The sequence below is a fragment of the Mus caroli genome, unplaced genomic scaffold, assembly GCF_978045245.1.
Source record: "Mus caroli unplaced genomic scaffold, Mus_caroli_1 scaffold_16, whole genome shotgun sequence".
NCBI lineage: Eukaryota > Metazoa > Chordata > Mammalia > Rodentia > Muridae > Mus > Mus caroli.
In genome coordinates this window covers 56130381-56146421 of record NW_028227271.1, presented here as the reverse complement: position 1 = coordinate 56146421, position 16041 = coordinate 56130381, and the positions used below count along the sequence as shown (strand labels likewise).

The 16041-nt window shown below is 32.9% G+C and overlaps 1 protein-coding gene across 3 annotated transcripts in view; it reads right to left on the bottom strand.

The window, feature by feature from the left end:
* Positions 1–16041, bottom strand: part of Csmd3 (CUB and Sushi multiple domains 3) — a 1262970-nt gene that overhangs the window by 763812 nt on the left and 483117 nt on the right. For all 3 annotated transcript variants that reach the window (XM_029469819.2, XM_021183659.3, XM_029469820.2), the window contains one exon: positions 74–151. In XM_029469819.2, the coding sequence (XP_029325679.1) occupies positions 74–151 (78 nt within the window). The remainder of the gene's footprint in view (positions 1–73; positions 152–16041) is intronic.

The following is a 16041-nucleotide window of genomic DNA, read 5'->3' as shown; positions in this document are numbered from 1 at the left end:
ACACAGACAGACACCACAGACACAACAGACTTCACTCTTGCACTAGAGAAAGTAACAAAAGGAGTGCACTCACAGAGAGAAAACTTGTTGCTGTTGTCTTTCCCTGGAAACAACTTAAATCCTCTAGATTTAAAATCTATGGCCTTTTTCACTAGTTAAGAAAACAAACAAAAGCATGTATCAGGAAATACAGTTTTGAAAATGAAATTCAAGTTAACAAATTTGGTTAGCATGGAATTATGCAAGTTAAAGAAACTACTCTCTTAAGTTTGATTGACAGTACTCAGAGGAAAATAAGAAATAAAAAGTCACTAAAAATAACCTAGCAGTAAAATATTAAACATTGTAGAATTCCAAATTATTATATAGGGAGATAGCTGATACACATGTATGAATTTCTTTAGAAATATCTAAATTTTAGAATAAATATGTGACCCTAACTGTCTATCCTTAACCACTTGGTTTCATTAAATTTTGTTGGATGAATTATACTTGTAAACGAATGTTATCTGGGGCCTTAGAAGAATGGAAATAGTATCATGATCTTTATTGTTTTTTAATTGTATTACCAAAAATTTTGACATCCTAGGGAAATAATATAATTGGAATAATTATACTGTATTATTTATGGCAATGATTTTTATACAGTGTCTTTGATCTTTACAGTATTTGATCTGATGTTAGAACAAATTGCTCCTAATGTATGAAAACATATTACAGGTGGTTAATATCTTTTCACTGTCTGGTGACTTGAAGCTTTTCTGCCAACGCTGACCATAAGGGATGTAATTTTCTCATTGTGATGTTATTCCATTATCCATACAAAATAGATAAAACTGTATATAAATTTAAAAATATGTACATTAATTTGTAGACTGAAGGGGGTGTTTTATAATCTAGAAATTCACTAAAATATTTGACATTTATTTGCATGAAAAGAAAGCTTTATCTCTTTTACTTTATTTTTTACACTTATTTTGGGTTGTTATGCATGTATATGTTTGTTCACACTCTGTGTGTGTGTGTGTTTGTGTGTGTGTGTGTGTGTGTGTGTACATGCTGCAGCATCTGAGTGGAGGTCAGCAGACAACTTTCAGGGCTTGTTTTTCTCATTTCTTTGTATTACAAGAGTCGTAGGTATTCAGCTAAAGTCTTCAGCTTTGGTGGTTACGACCTCTGTTAACTAGCTGTCACACAATCCATAAAAGCTTTATTTTACATACCATTTAATAAAGTGCATTTGGTATGGATTTCTAAGAAAACAAGCGTTATGTATTAAGGTGTGTGTGGGTGTGTGGTTTTCGTTTTGTGTGTGTGTGTGTGTGGGTGTGTATCTGTGTGTGTACAAAATAGATACTATATGCCCTTGTTGTCTATGTAAGAACATCATTGCCATTCAAAACAGATTATGCATGATAAGCAGGACCAGGAAGACAGGGTAATAGTTGAGACTACATTGGCAGTGTCTTTATTGGGAAAAATGTCCATGTCATGTAAATATGAGAAGTTAATGTCTAAGTGGTCTTTCTATCACAGAAATTACATATTATAAAGTCAAAGGCCATCTCCTGGCTTTAAGTACCTCATATGAAATGCCTGAGTTACTCACTACACAATAACAGAGGAGTCTATTTATTATGCAAACCTATATTTTTGGCATGAACACTTGGTGAAACACCACAATTTACATCATAAAGACCTTAAAATAGAGAAATGGCAAACATTTAGTATTGGTAAAATAAATATTTATAGTGGAAATAATTTAATTTTAGATATTTAGTGGATCATAAAAGAAAATTATATAATATAGTCAAGATTACCAGAAATCTCTGCAATTTTAATGATGTTAAATGGCGATATAATAAAAAATTATTTATTCCAAATCTTCAGTTTTATAGTATTTATTATTACAAACAACTGATTGATCACAGGGCTACATTATAAATGTAGCTCTGTTAATAAAATATTAGTTACTTATTCTTTTTCAAAGAAAGCCTATTATGTATAAATAATGTGAGGTTTACTGATTTTTGCTGAATTTTTACTTTATCACTTAAATTTACATTAATAATAAGTATATTTTCATGTTGAACTTTGAGATATGGTATATACTTACATAGTTGCAAGTTCTCATTTTAAATTAATTTTAAGCTTAACTTTATCTTTTTTTTTTTTTTTTTTTTTTGGATTTTTCAAGACAGAGTTTCTCTGTATACTCCTTACTGTCCTGGAACTCAGAAATCTGCCTGCCGCTGCCTCCCATGTGCTGGGATTAAAGACATGCACCACTACTACCTGGCACTACCTTTATCTTTTATTCAAGAAATGCATTATATTGAAAAAGATCACTTCATTCAATTTTAATAATTGAAACATTCATAACTTAAAAGTTTGATTTTGAGGATTTTGGAAGTGCATTAATTTGCAAGGTGTTAAATAAGTTATAAGTTTGGAGGGAAAGTGTTGGAAGGAGATTAGGGGTAGAATTGAAAGAGGGGTAATTACGGATTTGGTTTTGAACAAAACACATTGTATGCATGTAATTTTCAGTTAAAAGCCTTTGCCCAGTGTAAAGTGTGCAGGTCTAAATACACAAACAACAGCTGCTGACATCCCACATATTATGGTGAAAGCACCCATGTAATCTCTAACTTCCTGCAGAAATTATTTTTAAAGTTATTGTTTTCTTATCACACAAAATTGTAGGCTTTTTCTTTGTAGACTAAACAACTCTTTACCTAAAAAATCTTTAAATAATTTCTTTCCTTAGACAAAAAAGACAAAATTGAAATCTGAACAAATTTTGTTCTGTCAAAGGGTAGTTTTAAATATTTGTGGTGCTTCTCTCACTGCACTGGAAGCTAGAAAACTGCATTCAAATCTTGTAAACACGCAATTCATTGCTTAATGTTTCCATTCTGCCTTAAGAAAATCATCTGTCTGGGCCTAGCAAACACAGAAGTGGATGCTCACAGTCAGCTAGTGGATGGATCACAGGGCCCCCAAATGGAGGAGCTGGAGAAAGTATCCAAGGAGCTAAAGAGATCTGCAACCCTGTAGGTGCAACAACATTATGAACTGACCAGTACCCCGGAGCTCTTGACTCTAGCTGCATATGTAGCAGAAGATGGCCTAGTTGGCCATCACTGGAAAGAGAGGCCCATTGGACTTGCAAACTTTATATGCCCTAGTACAGGGGAACGCCAGGGCCAGAAAATGGGAATGGATGGGGAGGGGAGTTGGGGGGGGGGCGTATAAGGGACTTTTGGGATAGCATTGAAAATGTAATTGAGGAAAATACGTAATAAAAATATTTAAAAAAAGAAAAAAGAAAAGAAAAAAAAGAAATTCATCTGTCTAGTGTTAACTGTTTGGAAACAGAATTCAGACCAATGTTATATGGCAAATCTAATGCAATCAGAATCTTCAGAATGCAATCAGAATCTTCAGTTCTACCCTAGCGATTACAATTTCTCTGGGAAATTTAAAATATTCAGCTGCAATAAGAAATCCGGATTTGGTGATTTGCAGTGACTCCCTGAATTCAGGTCTACAAATATTAATGTTTAAATTGGTTCTTTATATCTATTGGCTGAATCAAGAAAGTTTTTAGAACGTATTTCCTATGAGGATCTCTAAGTTATTATGTTGTCAGTATACACCTTAGGAAAAGAGCTGAAGTAAGGTTTCCAGGGTACAGGGCACAATATCTCACCATTTCCTCCATCATCCATAGGTTAGTATGGGAGTAATAATATAAAAAATAATATAAAATTTTAAGTAATGATATTTTCTTTATAGGTTTTTTTCTTTAGTATACATATTATCATGGAGTAAGAACTAATTTAAAAGTTTCTTGAATATGTAAGAGAAGTCTAAGAAAAATTCATCATTATCCTAAAGAGGCATGCATGGATCATTTCAAAATGTGCTAAAAATAAAAATAAATTAAGTAGAATTTTTATACACAGAAGTAATAATGGTCATCATTGAAATGAAATGTGAGGAAGGTACAACTAAGTATGTTCAGAAACAATTAAATTTGTTGGGTCGTAAATGTTAGAAAGACACAAAATTCAAGATTTCAAATGTGAAATTATACAAACAACTAAATTATAAGACATATATTTACTCCATACTTATTTAAAAACTCTTATGTGCTTTGCTGAAAGCTATAGTTGCATTACATGTCAGTGTGTTTCTTAGATTTTAAATCTTGTCTTTTCTGCTATGCAAGCTTAAGGCTTACATGTGGAATGTTCATTTCCGTCAATGCCAGAAATTTTTAATTTACTTAATTTCCTAAGTAAATTCTATTTTTACTATATCAAAAGTCTTAATAATTTTGAATTATTGCTTTTAAACTAAAAATATTTTATACATAATTCATCACTATTTACTTTCAGATTTGTAGTGCAAATTTCACTATTACACCAAGTTAGAAACCTTCTCTAACCATTAACAAAAAGAATCAGTACAGTAGAAATGTATGGAAACGTGCACATCAGAGAAGAACAGCTACTTAACATGATTCAAGCTACATCATGGAAGGCCTTTAAGAACCTAAAGCTAAACATTCCATTATAAAATAAGATGGAAACTCTAAACTTTATCCTCTTCAGAATAACTAGTGTGTAGAAGATTTTCATTTTCAGAACTGACAACAATGTTGAATATTATAAGAAAGTTTTCAACTTTATTAAATATAGATAAGGAGTATTGGCTAAGGTCCTGTAAGTAGAATGAAATGTGTTACTTTTGTGTAGGAGACAGTATTCAGTTTAATAAATGGCTGAAAGTTCACATGATCAATTATGGGAAAATATTCTTAAATGTATCTCTGAACATCCTTTCTTCCTCAAAAGGGAGCAAATTCAGCAATCCCTAACATTTGCTTACATAACAACAGATGTATTCCCAACATTTGGCATAGCAGGTCTCACAGCTACGGTGTGCTGTAAAATGTCAGGATCTTATGTAAAATGTGAAATTTCTTATTCTCTTTAGGTGTCCTTATAGGTGGTATAATAAATTTACCATATGGGAAATTATCATTTCTAGAGCTTATGATACTTTTTACACTTTAGAAATGTTTCAACCTTTTAATTTAATTATATTTTCCAAGAGCTCCAAATAAGTAACTATTAACTTGCTTTACAATGTAATATTGTAATTATATTTAGTATGTTTTAAGCATTTTTTGAAAACCAATGATTTACTGATTGTTTATTTCATTTATAATTGCTATTCTCTGTTAGTAAATTTCAGTGGGATTTTACATGAAATTGGTTATGTTAGTAGTTCAAACAATTGAAGAATAGTGACTATATTAAGCCTGTCTGCAAGCATTAGACAGTGCAGTCTATTCTAACAGTTCAATCTTCAGCAGTGTAATAAAGAATTACACATTTAAGAATAAAAGAAAAATAAAATAGTAAGCGGAACCATTGCTTAATCCCTAAGATCTTGCTTTTTTTATTTTATACACACATTTTTTCATTTGAACATTTTGTAACAAAACCTGAATTCTTGTTTAAAGCCAAACAAATATAGATGTGTTTTGATGGTTTCAGTTAATAAAAAGTTATTCAGCTCTTTGCATGTCTACTCAAGGATCAAAGCACTACTTAAATCACATCAGTGTTCTATTTGATATCCTGTCCTTACTGGTTCTCTGTATTTTTTGTCATTGATCTCTGCCAAGATTAGTCTGAACTGGCTATAACTTTGCTAAACTAGTTGTGTCACTTTCTAAAACAAAAAGCAGATTCTCAAGTTATCCTACATATCGGCAAAAATAAAGATACATAGCTTAATAATACCCCTCAGGATTTTCTTAGGAATATTTACTGTTTTAAAGTTTTGAACTCTACCACCAAATTTCCTTAACATCTGCAAAATCTAATAGGATGATGGGGTGAGGGAGAATAGCAAGGCTGGGATTTTGATTTCATTTGGTTAAATAGCATGATATTGGTTTGAATTGGTTAAGCTGGTTAACTGAAGGTCCCCTGTTCTTAAAGTCAACGCATGATATAGCACTCGGTCCAGGATGCATACACATCTTCTATGAGTGAAAATCATCACTCCCTGTTGTTTTTTATCTATTCTAGGTGGTAGCACTCATAAACAATTGAGAAACCTTATGCTGATATATCAAAAATAGTCAATTTCTATCTCTCTAATTTATTTTATTGTTCTCTTAAGATTACTAAAGTGTTCCTTTGCTTTGAATAAGCCTGGATTAGTACACCATGATCAATGAGAACCATTCCATATAATGTGTGTGTATATATATATATATATATATATATATATATATATATATATATTTATATTTATATATATATAAAACCATTCTAAACAACATAAGTAAACTTATCCAGGATGACTGGTATATTTCAAAGGATATAAGGTAGATGGAATTTGTGACTGTTTCTCATTATCCTATTACTGCCACCAGTGATGGTTTGAATAAAAGTGATTCCCATAGGTCCGTAAGGAGTGGCAATATTTGGAAGTGTGACCTTGTTGGAGTAGATGTGACTTTTTGGAAGAAGTGAGTCAGTAGGTGGTGGGCTGTGAGCCCTCAGAAGATTAAGCAAGGCTTACTGTCTGACAGTCTCTTCTGCTATTTGCAGATCCAGATATAGACTCTCAGTTCCTTCTCTAACACCATGTCAGTCTCCACACATTCATGCTTCCTGCTATGATGATAGTGGACTAAACCTCTAAAATGGCAAGTCAGTCCCAATTAAATGTTTTCCTTTATAAGAGTTTTCTTGGTCATGCTGTATCTTCACAGAAGTATAAACCATAATTAAGAAAGTAATTGATCAGAGACTGAAGTTTTTCTCTGATAGGTGAGACCATTTGTTGTTGTTGTTGAAGGAATGTGTACTTTTGGACTTTGGGTTCGGAAAGTAGTAAATACTTCACCTTTAGCTCAATAGGCAATAACAATTGGATCATGGAAGACAGTGGTGCTGGGCATTTGAACTTCGTGGGCCTGGATGGCTCAAAAGTTTTCAGAGGGGAAGAACGTTATCACCTGGTCAAGATACTCTTCTTGTGATATTTTTGTACACCTTTATATAATAATAATGTGCACCTTTCTGCCCTTTTCCAAAATATCTGACTGAGGTTAAATTGAAGAGCTTTGGATTCATTGAGTTTGAAGAAGAGGTTTTGAAACAGTCTAGCATAGATTGTGCCTTATGGATATTAGTGAACATGCTTATGTAGAGCTATAATGAAAGGGAGACCGAGGATCAAGAAAAGTTACAAAATGTAGAATTTGAGAAGAATCTTGGCACGAGAAAGTGGAATGGGAATAAATCCAGTGTTCAAAGAATTAAACATTATGTTTAGTGAAATATAGGGAATGGTGACATCAGAGCAGATCACACACAACTATGTTCTAACATGTGAAGTACAAGAAAAGCTGAGGTTCACATATGGTGATGACCGCCTTTACTCCCAGGGCTTAGAAGGTAGAGGCAGGGAGATGTCTGAGTTTGAGGCCAGTGTACTCTACAGATTGTATTTCTAAACAGTCAAGCTTAGGCAGTGAGTGAAATCATTGAGAACAGAAAGCTGGTGAAGCCATGTGTTCTGTCATGATGATAAAGAACTAAAAGTCTGAAACCGTATGGCAGCCCCAGTTGAATGTTTTCTCTTCAAAAGTTGCAGCGGTCATGGTGTGTTTTTCACAGCAATAGAAACCCTAACTAATCCTTTTCATTATTCAACTTTCAGGGTCCCCGACTTCAGCCCAATGGTTGGGTGTATCTGCCTCTGTTTCAGTCAGCTGCTGATAGGCCCTCTCAGAGGAGAGCCATGCCAGACTCCCATCTAATAGCACATCATAGTATCAGTAATACTGTCAGGCCTTGGTACCCCCAACTCCATGAGATGGCACCCAAGTAGGGAAGGTCATTAGAGCTCCCTTCCTTCTTTCTCTTCTCCATCTTTGTCCCTACAGTTCTTTGAGACAGGAACAATTCTGGGTCAGGAGTTTTGACTGTGACCTAGTAACCCTTTCCCTCCACGTGAGGCCCTGTCTATCTACAGGAAGTGAACTCTTTGAGTTCCTTTCCCCAATGGTGGGCATTTTGGTTAAGGTCTCCCCAATGAGTCTTGAGATTCTCTCACCTCTTGGGTTTCTGGAACATTCTAGTGTGTCATCCCTCTCCCATTTCCCAAATGCTTATTTCTGTAGTCCCAAAGGAAAGGGAAGACCTGGGGGCGGGGGGCACCCTCTGGAGGCAAGGAGGAGGTGGAAAGGGATAAGGAACTGTGTTTCGGGGACTAAGGGGATGCAATGACTAGAAGAAAGAAAGAAAGAAAGAAAGAAAGAAAGAAAGAAAGAAAGAAAGAAAGAAAGAAAGAAAGAAAGAAAGAAAGAAAGAAAAAGGAAGGAAGGAAGGAAGGAAGGAAGGAAGGAAGGAAGGAAGGAAGGAAGGAAGGAAGGAAGGAAGGAAGGAAGAAAGAGAGAAAGAGAGAAAGAGAAATAAAGAAAAGAAAGAAACCCTAAGACAGAGAATAACTAGTTTCTTAGGAAATGTATTGAAGATATAGAGTACACAACAATTCTCTTTTAAACAATCTCATTTTCAAAAAGCATAGAGACATAGAGAATTCACAAGGATAGAGAAATAAAAATAAATAAGTTGTTTTGTAATATTGAAGTGAGAGAAATTGAAACAAGTTTAAAACTCATAAAAAATAAAGTAGCAAATGTAGATAAATCAATGATACAAACTACTAAAATCTTGCTTATAATGGTTTTTTAGCAGCACTCACTTTAGTTATATGTTTTCTCTTAAAGGTTCTGTGCTAATCTTTTGTTTCTTAATATGTTCATGTTTATCTTTACTTAAAAAACACTTATACTACTAGAATACATTTTCTTTTTTAAAGTTATGGAAGATGCTTCTGTCTTATTGTAATCAAGCATACAAAAGTGTACATAAAAATAATTTCTTCCTTTATAGAGATGTGAAGATGAAAGATACTCAATAGATTGTTGAAACAATCACTTAGTCTAAAACCTCATTGCACCACTAAAACAATCATCTAAATACAGGATATCAACATTCTGTATAGTCAGATAACACGTTGAATTATGATATTAATGTGTATTATCATTATTTTCTGTTTCAATTTTTTCTTTTTATTTGATAAAATAGATTTTAAATAATCAGCAGTGTCTGCTTTTTAACTACATATTATAATATTTTTAGTATCTTCAAATAATTTAAAACCCACCACACTAATATACCAGCTTTTTTCTTATATTATAAAACACAGTGCCATACATGTTGCCCCATTGTATGGAAATTCATTTTAAACATATAACAATAATGAAAATGTCAACTGTTATATGAAATTGTATCAATAATCTATTCTTTTTGGAAAAAGAATTTCCCTTAGCTTCATTTCTTCCTAGTGGGAGAGTTCAGGAAAGCTGATAAACCTTCTTGTATTATCATAAGCTTATTCCACCCTGAAAATGTAAAAACTTTATTAAAGAACTGAGTAAAGTACTTCTGAAAATTTCTGTTTCACAAAATCTCTATTTATATTATGAAGAAAAGCCAATTTGGACCTAGGCCTCCTCTACTAGCTACTAGATGTGCAGCTTGGTTAGTCTTCATGTGGGACCCCTAACAGCAGGAGCAGAGGTTATCTCTGACTCTGTTACTTGCCTTTGGATCCCTTATCCCAAACTGCCTGATCTAACCTCAGCAGGAGATCTTCCCAGTCCCACTACAACTTGATAGGCCAAAGGAGTGGATATCCATGGGAGATAGGAAGTGGGGGATAGAGGGAGGTCAGATAAGAGGCAAGGAGTGAGGGGAGAGGAGGGAGGGAAAGCTAGGGTTTGGATATATATTAAATCAATTAATTATAGAAAAGCAATTGATGTGATTTTTCTTCCTGTAAAATCTCTCTTCCAAATAAATTATTTTCATGGAAAAATAAAATAAAAAGAATTTTACAGAAAGTCCAAGCATCTGCATTAAGAAGTAACAGCTCATGATTCACAATGGAACGATAGAGTGGTGAAGGTTACTGTAGACACTCTGTCCCCCACTAAGCACTATGCTTCTCCGCTCTCCTGAAGAGGGTAGAGTAACTATGTGACTTCATTCTGCTCACAGCAGGACCACCATATGCTCTCAGAACTACATGTAAGAATGGCAGCTTGCTGCAAAATGGGTGCAAATGCCTTGAAATAATTCTGAAGAAAATAAAAACGTCTTTAACACAGTCTTGTTTTCCTGTGATTTAAAAGGCAGAGGACTTTCTTTGGCATAAATATCAAGCACTAGTAGAAGTTCTAGTCATTTTCTGCATTTTAGCAAGAAAAATAATGGTGGCCTTTTCTTTCTCAGAGAAATTAAGTGATGGTAATTATTCCAGAAAATAATTTACACACAAAATATTTTGAATTCTTATTTTAGAATTAGGTTCTTCATTTTGTATTATTTGAGGTTTAATTATTTGTTCTGCTTTTTGAGATAAAGAATAACTAGCTGTCCCTGTTCCCTGGAAGGTAACTATAAAAAACAGGGCTCAAGCTCAATAAATCTTCATGAATCAGCCTCCGCAGTGCTGGCATTTAGTTATACATAACAATTCCTAGAAACCCTTTTTAATGTTCTATTCAGTAAATACTAATTTCTTCTATTCTATCCAATTTTTAGAAAATAATAAATTATAAATTAATATTAAAAAGTAAGCAAATAACAAATGAAATAATACTGTTGCCTATAGTGATGTGTTTAAAATTTTGAAAAATTAACATTTATAAAACAAGCATATTTGATACAATGGAGTTATCTCAATAATGTTGGCTGCCTTAAAGGCCTCCATCAAATATCCAAGACGGTTGAGTCATCATAAATTATACAATCTTCATGGATCTAACTCTAGAGTCTGCTTTGAGAAGTGAAATTCTATAAAAATATTAAATTGAATACTCAGAGGTTGTCCTTTTGTAAGTGAAATAAATTCCAAAATCTAATATTGCCATAGGTCCATTGATAATCCTAATATTTATATATATTCATAATGTACATAAACTTGTTACCAAGTAAATTCTAACATTTTCACAATATTTCACATTTTACTCAAAAATAATTTACTAAGCAAAACACCAAAATTTTGGAAATATAAGAATATATTTAGTATTATGAATAATATTGCTTTGATACTATCATTAATATGATGAAGCTTAATAATAAAACAGAAGAATGGATTGATATATAACCTATAATTATATACTTAAATAGATATCAGGTGGCTTTGTATTTTTAGATTACTACAAAACAAAGTGAACATAATTTTTCAAATGATAATGTATATAAGAAAGTGTCAAGAGAAAAGAATGATATAAAAAAGATAAATACTTATGGAACCCCAGTCCAATGTTGACAATTCTCTGTTATCGGTATTTATTATACTAATATCATATTATTACTTCTAAAATTAACAATTTGAAGTATATTATACAGTCATATATAACCAGAATTTTTGTTAAACATTTTCACATCTGCCTTTATTTATGCTTTAATACTATTTTAAATTCAATCTGTTATTTACTTTCACCAGTTATTATAATAAGTCAAGAAGTAGAAAGTAATTTGAATATTAAACTATAAGATATAGGTGTTTATTGAAAATATTAATTTTATAATCAATATTTTGTATACTGCCACTATATTTTATATAATTCATAAATTAGACATCTGGGGATATGAGACATGATAAGGAATAGTATTTTTACATTTGTTATTTTATGTAACAACATATTTAAAAGCAATAGTATTTTTACTTACAGAATAGTATTTTTCTTTTGTTATTTTATGTAAAAAGACATTTAAAAGCAGTATTTCTAGATGTATAATATTGGGTGAGACTTTAAAGTTATGAACTAAAATTTGATTTTGGATTGTTCTTATTATTCATTAATTTACAAGCTGATTTTACCCATAAAATTATAGTAGATGTCAGAACTTATTCCAAAGACAACCTGAACTAATTTTATTAGTACTGAATGAGATTTTTATTTTACCAGTGCTATTATGTTTTAGTTGAAGACAAGATTTCTGAATGAGTCCATGCAATAGTCCTGATAGTGTATGCTGCTTTCTCCACAATAGTCATAGAGCTAATGAATATCCCCTCCCCATTACCTTAAGAAACTGAAACTTAGAAGAATGGATTCTACTGTGATACTATCATATCATACTCTTTTTTGGTACACATCAGTTAGTTGATCCACACTGAATTTTCAGAACCATAGTCTAATATATAGAAGGCTGCTCACTATTAACTGTTAAATGGACTCTTGTATATACCTGTTCCGTGTTTATTAAACTCATTCAAATTCATCCTAATGTTACATTTAATTGGATAATATTTCCTCGCATTCTAAGATGCTAATTAATTAAATTGCTTATGACTGCTCCAGGACAAATATACTGTTTCTTTATACATTTATATTATACTCAGCCTATGGGTTGAGCTTCACGTGTGCTAAGTCTTACAATTTTCCCCTGTCAAGTGAGGCTCAAATTCTAAGCAATGCGTGAGCTCAGAGCATATCTTAATTTTTCACTTGGTTTTTAGCACATAGCACAGAATATCCATTCTCAGTTTATTATCCCTAAAGAGCCTTTGTTGATTTCCCAAATCAGCAGGTCCAACCTTTATCACACAGCTCATGTATGATTTCTACACAGTACGTGTAAGTATTGGGTCATTAGTCACTCTCTTTTAATGTTTTCTGATGGATGTAATCAAGAAGGTCCTTCTTGGTTTTCTTTAAAACTGTATATTCCCTACGTCAAAAGAGAAAAGGAAAGAGTTTAATGGGAGGGACGAAAAAGAGGGAGAGATTATACAGTGGATTTAAAAAGTCAAGAGAAAGAAAAAAGAAAAGAAAGAAAGAGGAAGAGAAAAATGAAAATCCAAAGAAAGATTCCAGACAAAAGTTAAGTAAATGAATAATTAAATATCCAGGAATATAGTAGTGAAGAAAGTAGAAAAAATAATAACGTTCTTGTCTACCCTCAAGTGAAATCTGTCTTTGAGAAGAAAAAAGATTCACTGGAATTCTCATTAGATATCTTAGGGAATTTAAGGCACAGAGGTTAGCATTGGGTCCTAGGAAAGTGGACACATGGCTGATTTCTTATGCACAGGATAAGAACAGAATAAATCCTTACATTTTTTTTCTGAGAGCAATAACCACTCTATTCCTGTTTTTTATGATCTCATCACAAAGATGAACACAGGATGATGAACAGCTTCTAAATCAATATGTGATATTATCAGATGGAATAAACAATTTTAAAATAAAATGGTATCATGCATTATTAAGGAAAAAATTTAATATGCTTTCAGAATATACAAATTGTCTCTTCCTCAGCTTAATTTTCAATATGTCTTAATTTAAATTTGTCAGGTTACCAATTGATTGATTGACTCTGTGTGTGTGTGTGTGTGTGTGCACGAACACACACTAGGGCATGCATGTGTGCATATGCTAAAGAGTATTTCCTGGTAAATATTTTTATATCAGAAGTATTCAGCAAGTTTTCTAGGAATTTTAACCTAAGGCCTAGAAGCTTTTTATTCTCAACTATCTAGCCACACTCTACTTGAATGCTTTGTCATTTTAAAAATTAGAACTATTGACAAGTACCTGATCTATTATTAAAAATAGTTTCAATTCCATCACCTGTTTGGTCATGTTTTCTGAAAGGACCCTGATATAGCTGTCTCTTGTGAGACTAGGCCGGGGCCTAGCAAACACATAAGTGGATGCTCACAGTCAGCTATTGGATGGATCACAGGGCCCCCAATGGAGGAGCTAGAGAAAGTATCCAACGAGCTAAAGAGATCTGCAACCCTGTAGGTGCAACAACATTATGAACTATCCAGTACCCCGGAGCTCTTGACTCTACCTGCATATGTATCAAAAGATGGCCTAGTCGGCCATCACTGGAAATAAAGGCCCATTGGACAGGCAAACTTTATATGCCTCAGTACAGGGGAACGCCAGGGCCAAAAAATGGGAATGGGTGGGTAGGGAAGTAGCGGGGAGGGTATGGGGGACTTTTGGGATAGCATTGGAAATGTAATTGAGGAAAATACATAATAAAAAATATTTAAAAGAATAAAAAAATTAAAAAAATATTATAGTAGACTTCCTCATAAAATTTTTTCTTAACTTCTAATTACAGACACTAAGACAAGTCACACAGGACACATCACACGAAACATATCATTCACACTAGTCATCATCTGTATATCTTAGTCGATTTGTGTTTATTTCTTCTTTTATGATTGACAAATACTCTTTTAGTTTGATTTTTATCATCGTACCTTTCATCCTTAAAGATACAGATGATATCTAATATTTGTATGACACCATCACATGATTCGCAAGAGGTAAATTTGCAATAAGACTCTGATTTCTAGAGTATCCATCAAAACACAGTTAAGGAATTGATACAGTATATATTTCTATGTGATGATGCCAATGATGTTCAAGCCAGAGCAAACATGAACAACATGCTGTACAGCCTTCAAAGACAGAACAAAATATAAAAATGCTTTTAATTACCTGAAAATATTAAAATATATTTACAGCACACCAGATAATTTAATGACATGCACATATTTAGCCCTAAAGAGTTATTTTACACAGTAGATATTGTGTTATACTAATGATGTCAAATAGTATCTGAACAAAGTTTTTGTATAAGTGAGAGCCCTTTTTCTATATAAACTTAATTCTATAAATTGACTGTGTATTACGGCCTGTACCCACAGAGACTGAAATGGCAGGCACAGGTCCTGCACGACTATGCACCTGGTCATGTCCACATATGCTAAGGCTGTTAGATTGGTGTTCTTGTAGAACTCCTAAGAGTGAGAGTGGGTGTGATTGCTATTAAGACTCTTTTCCTCCTATTGGGCTGCCTTGTCCATGAAGGTGCTGGCCTTGTCTTATTGTATCTACCTTTATTCTGTTTAACAGATTGCTCTTGGAAACCCGATCTTTACTGAAGAGGAAATGAAGGGTGAGTAAATCTGGAGAAGAGAGGAGGTGGGAGGCATCCGAAGGAAGAAACGGGAAACTGTAATTAAGACTTACTGCTTGAGAGAAAAATTTGTTTTTTAAAACCAACATCCTGATGCTTTAACATTTTATGTGAATATTATTTATGTTTGTTGAGCTTACTTGGACAGAATGTTACAGTTAAAATCCTACTTTTGTTTTTAGTAAAATGACTGACCTGAATGTACTGATATTGAAATAGACAGTCTTCTCTTAACTTTAAAATGAACAAGTACTATTCATTATATAGAAGGGGATTTTAAACCACATTTTCATTTAAGGTTTAGTTTTAAGTTAGAAATTCTGCTTCCTCTGTGCTACACAACTGATTGCCATTTTAATAAGAATATAACACCTTTTGGTGTGAACACTCATTAAAAACACTATTAAAGGATTGCTGTGTTCTGCAAAACCAACACAAGTGATGACTAGAAAACTGGGAACCGTGATAATCGGCCATCAGTGGAAAGAGAGGCCCATAGGTCTTGCAAACTTTATATGTCAGTACAGAAGTGGGAATGGGTCGGAAGGGGAGTGGGTGGGGGGAGGGTATGGGAGACTTTTGGGATAGCATTGGAAATGTAAATGAAGAAAATACCTAATAAAAATAGTAATAATAATAATAAAAGAAAATATCTAAAAAAGAGAAAAAAAAAAGAAAACCACATATCACGTATTTCATGGCACACATTGTTTACGTTATCTTCTAAAATTTACACTTGGAAGTACAATAAAGTGTTTAATGATTATGATATATTTATACAGGGAACTTCCCAGGTCAATAGTTCCAGATATTTTAATTATAAAAGGTCTGTACAAGTACCAGGAATGTCAACTAAGAGATGATGTTAATTACCATTATATGGAAAATAGACATCATTATGCTATAATCTCTAAGAATA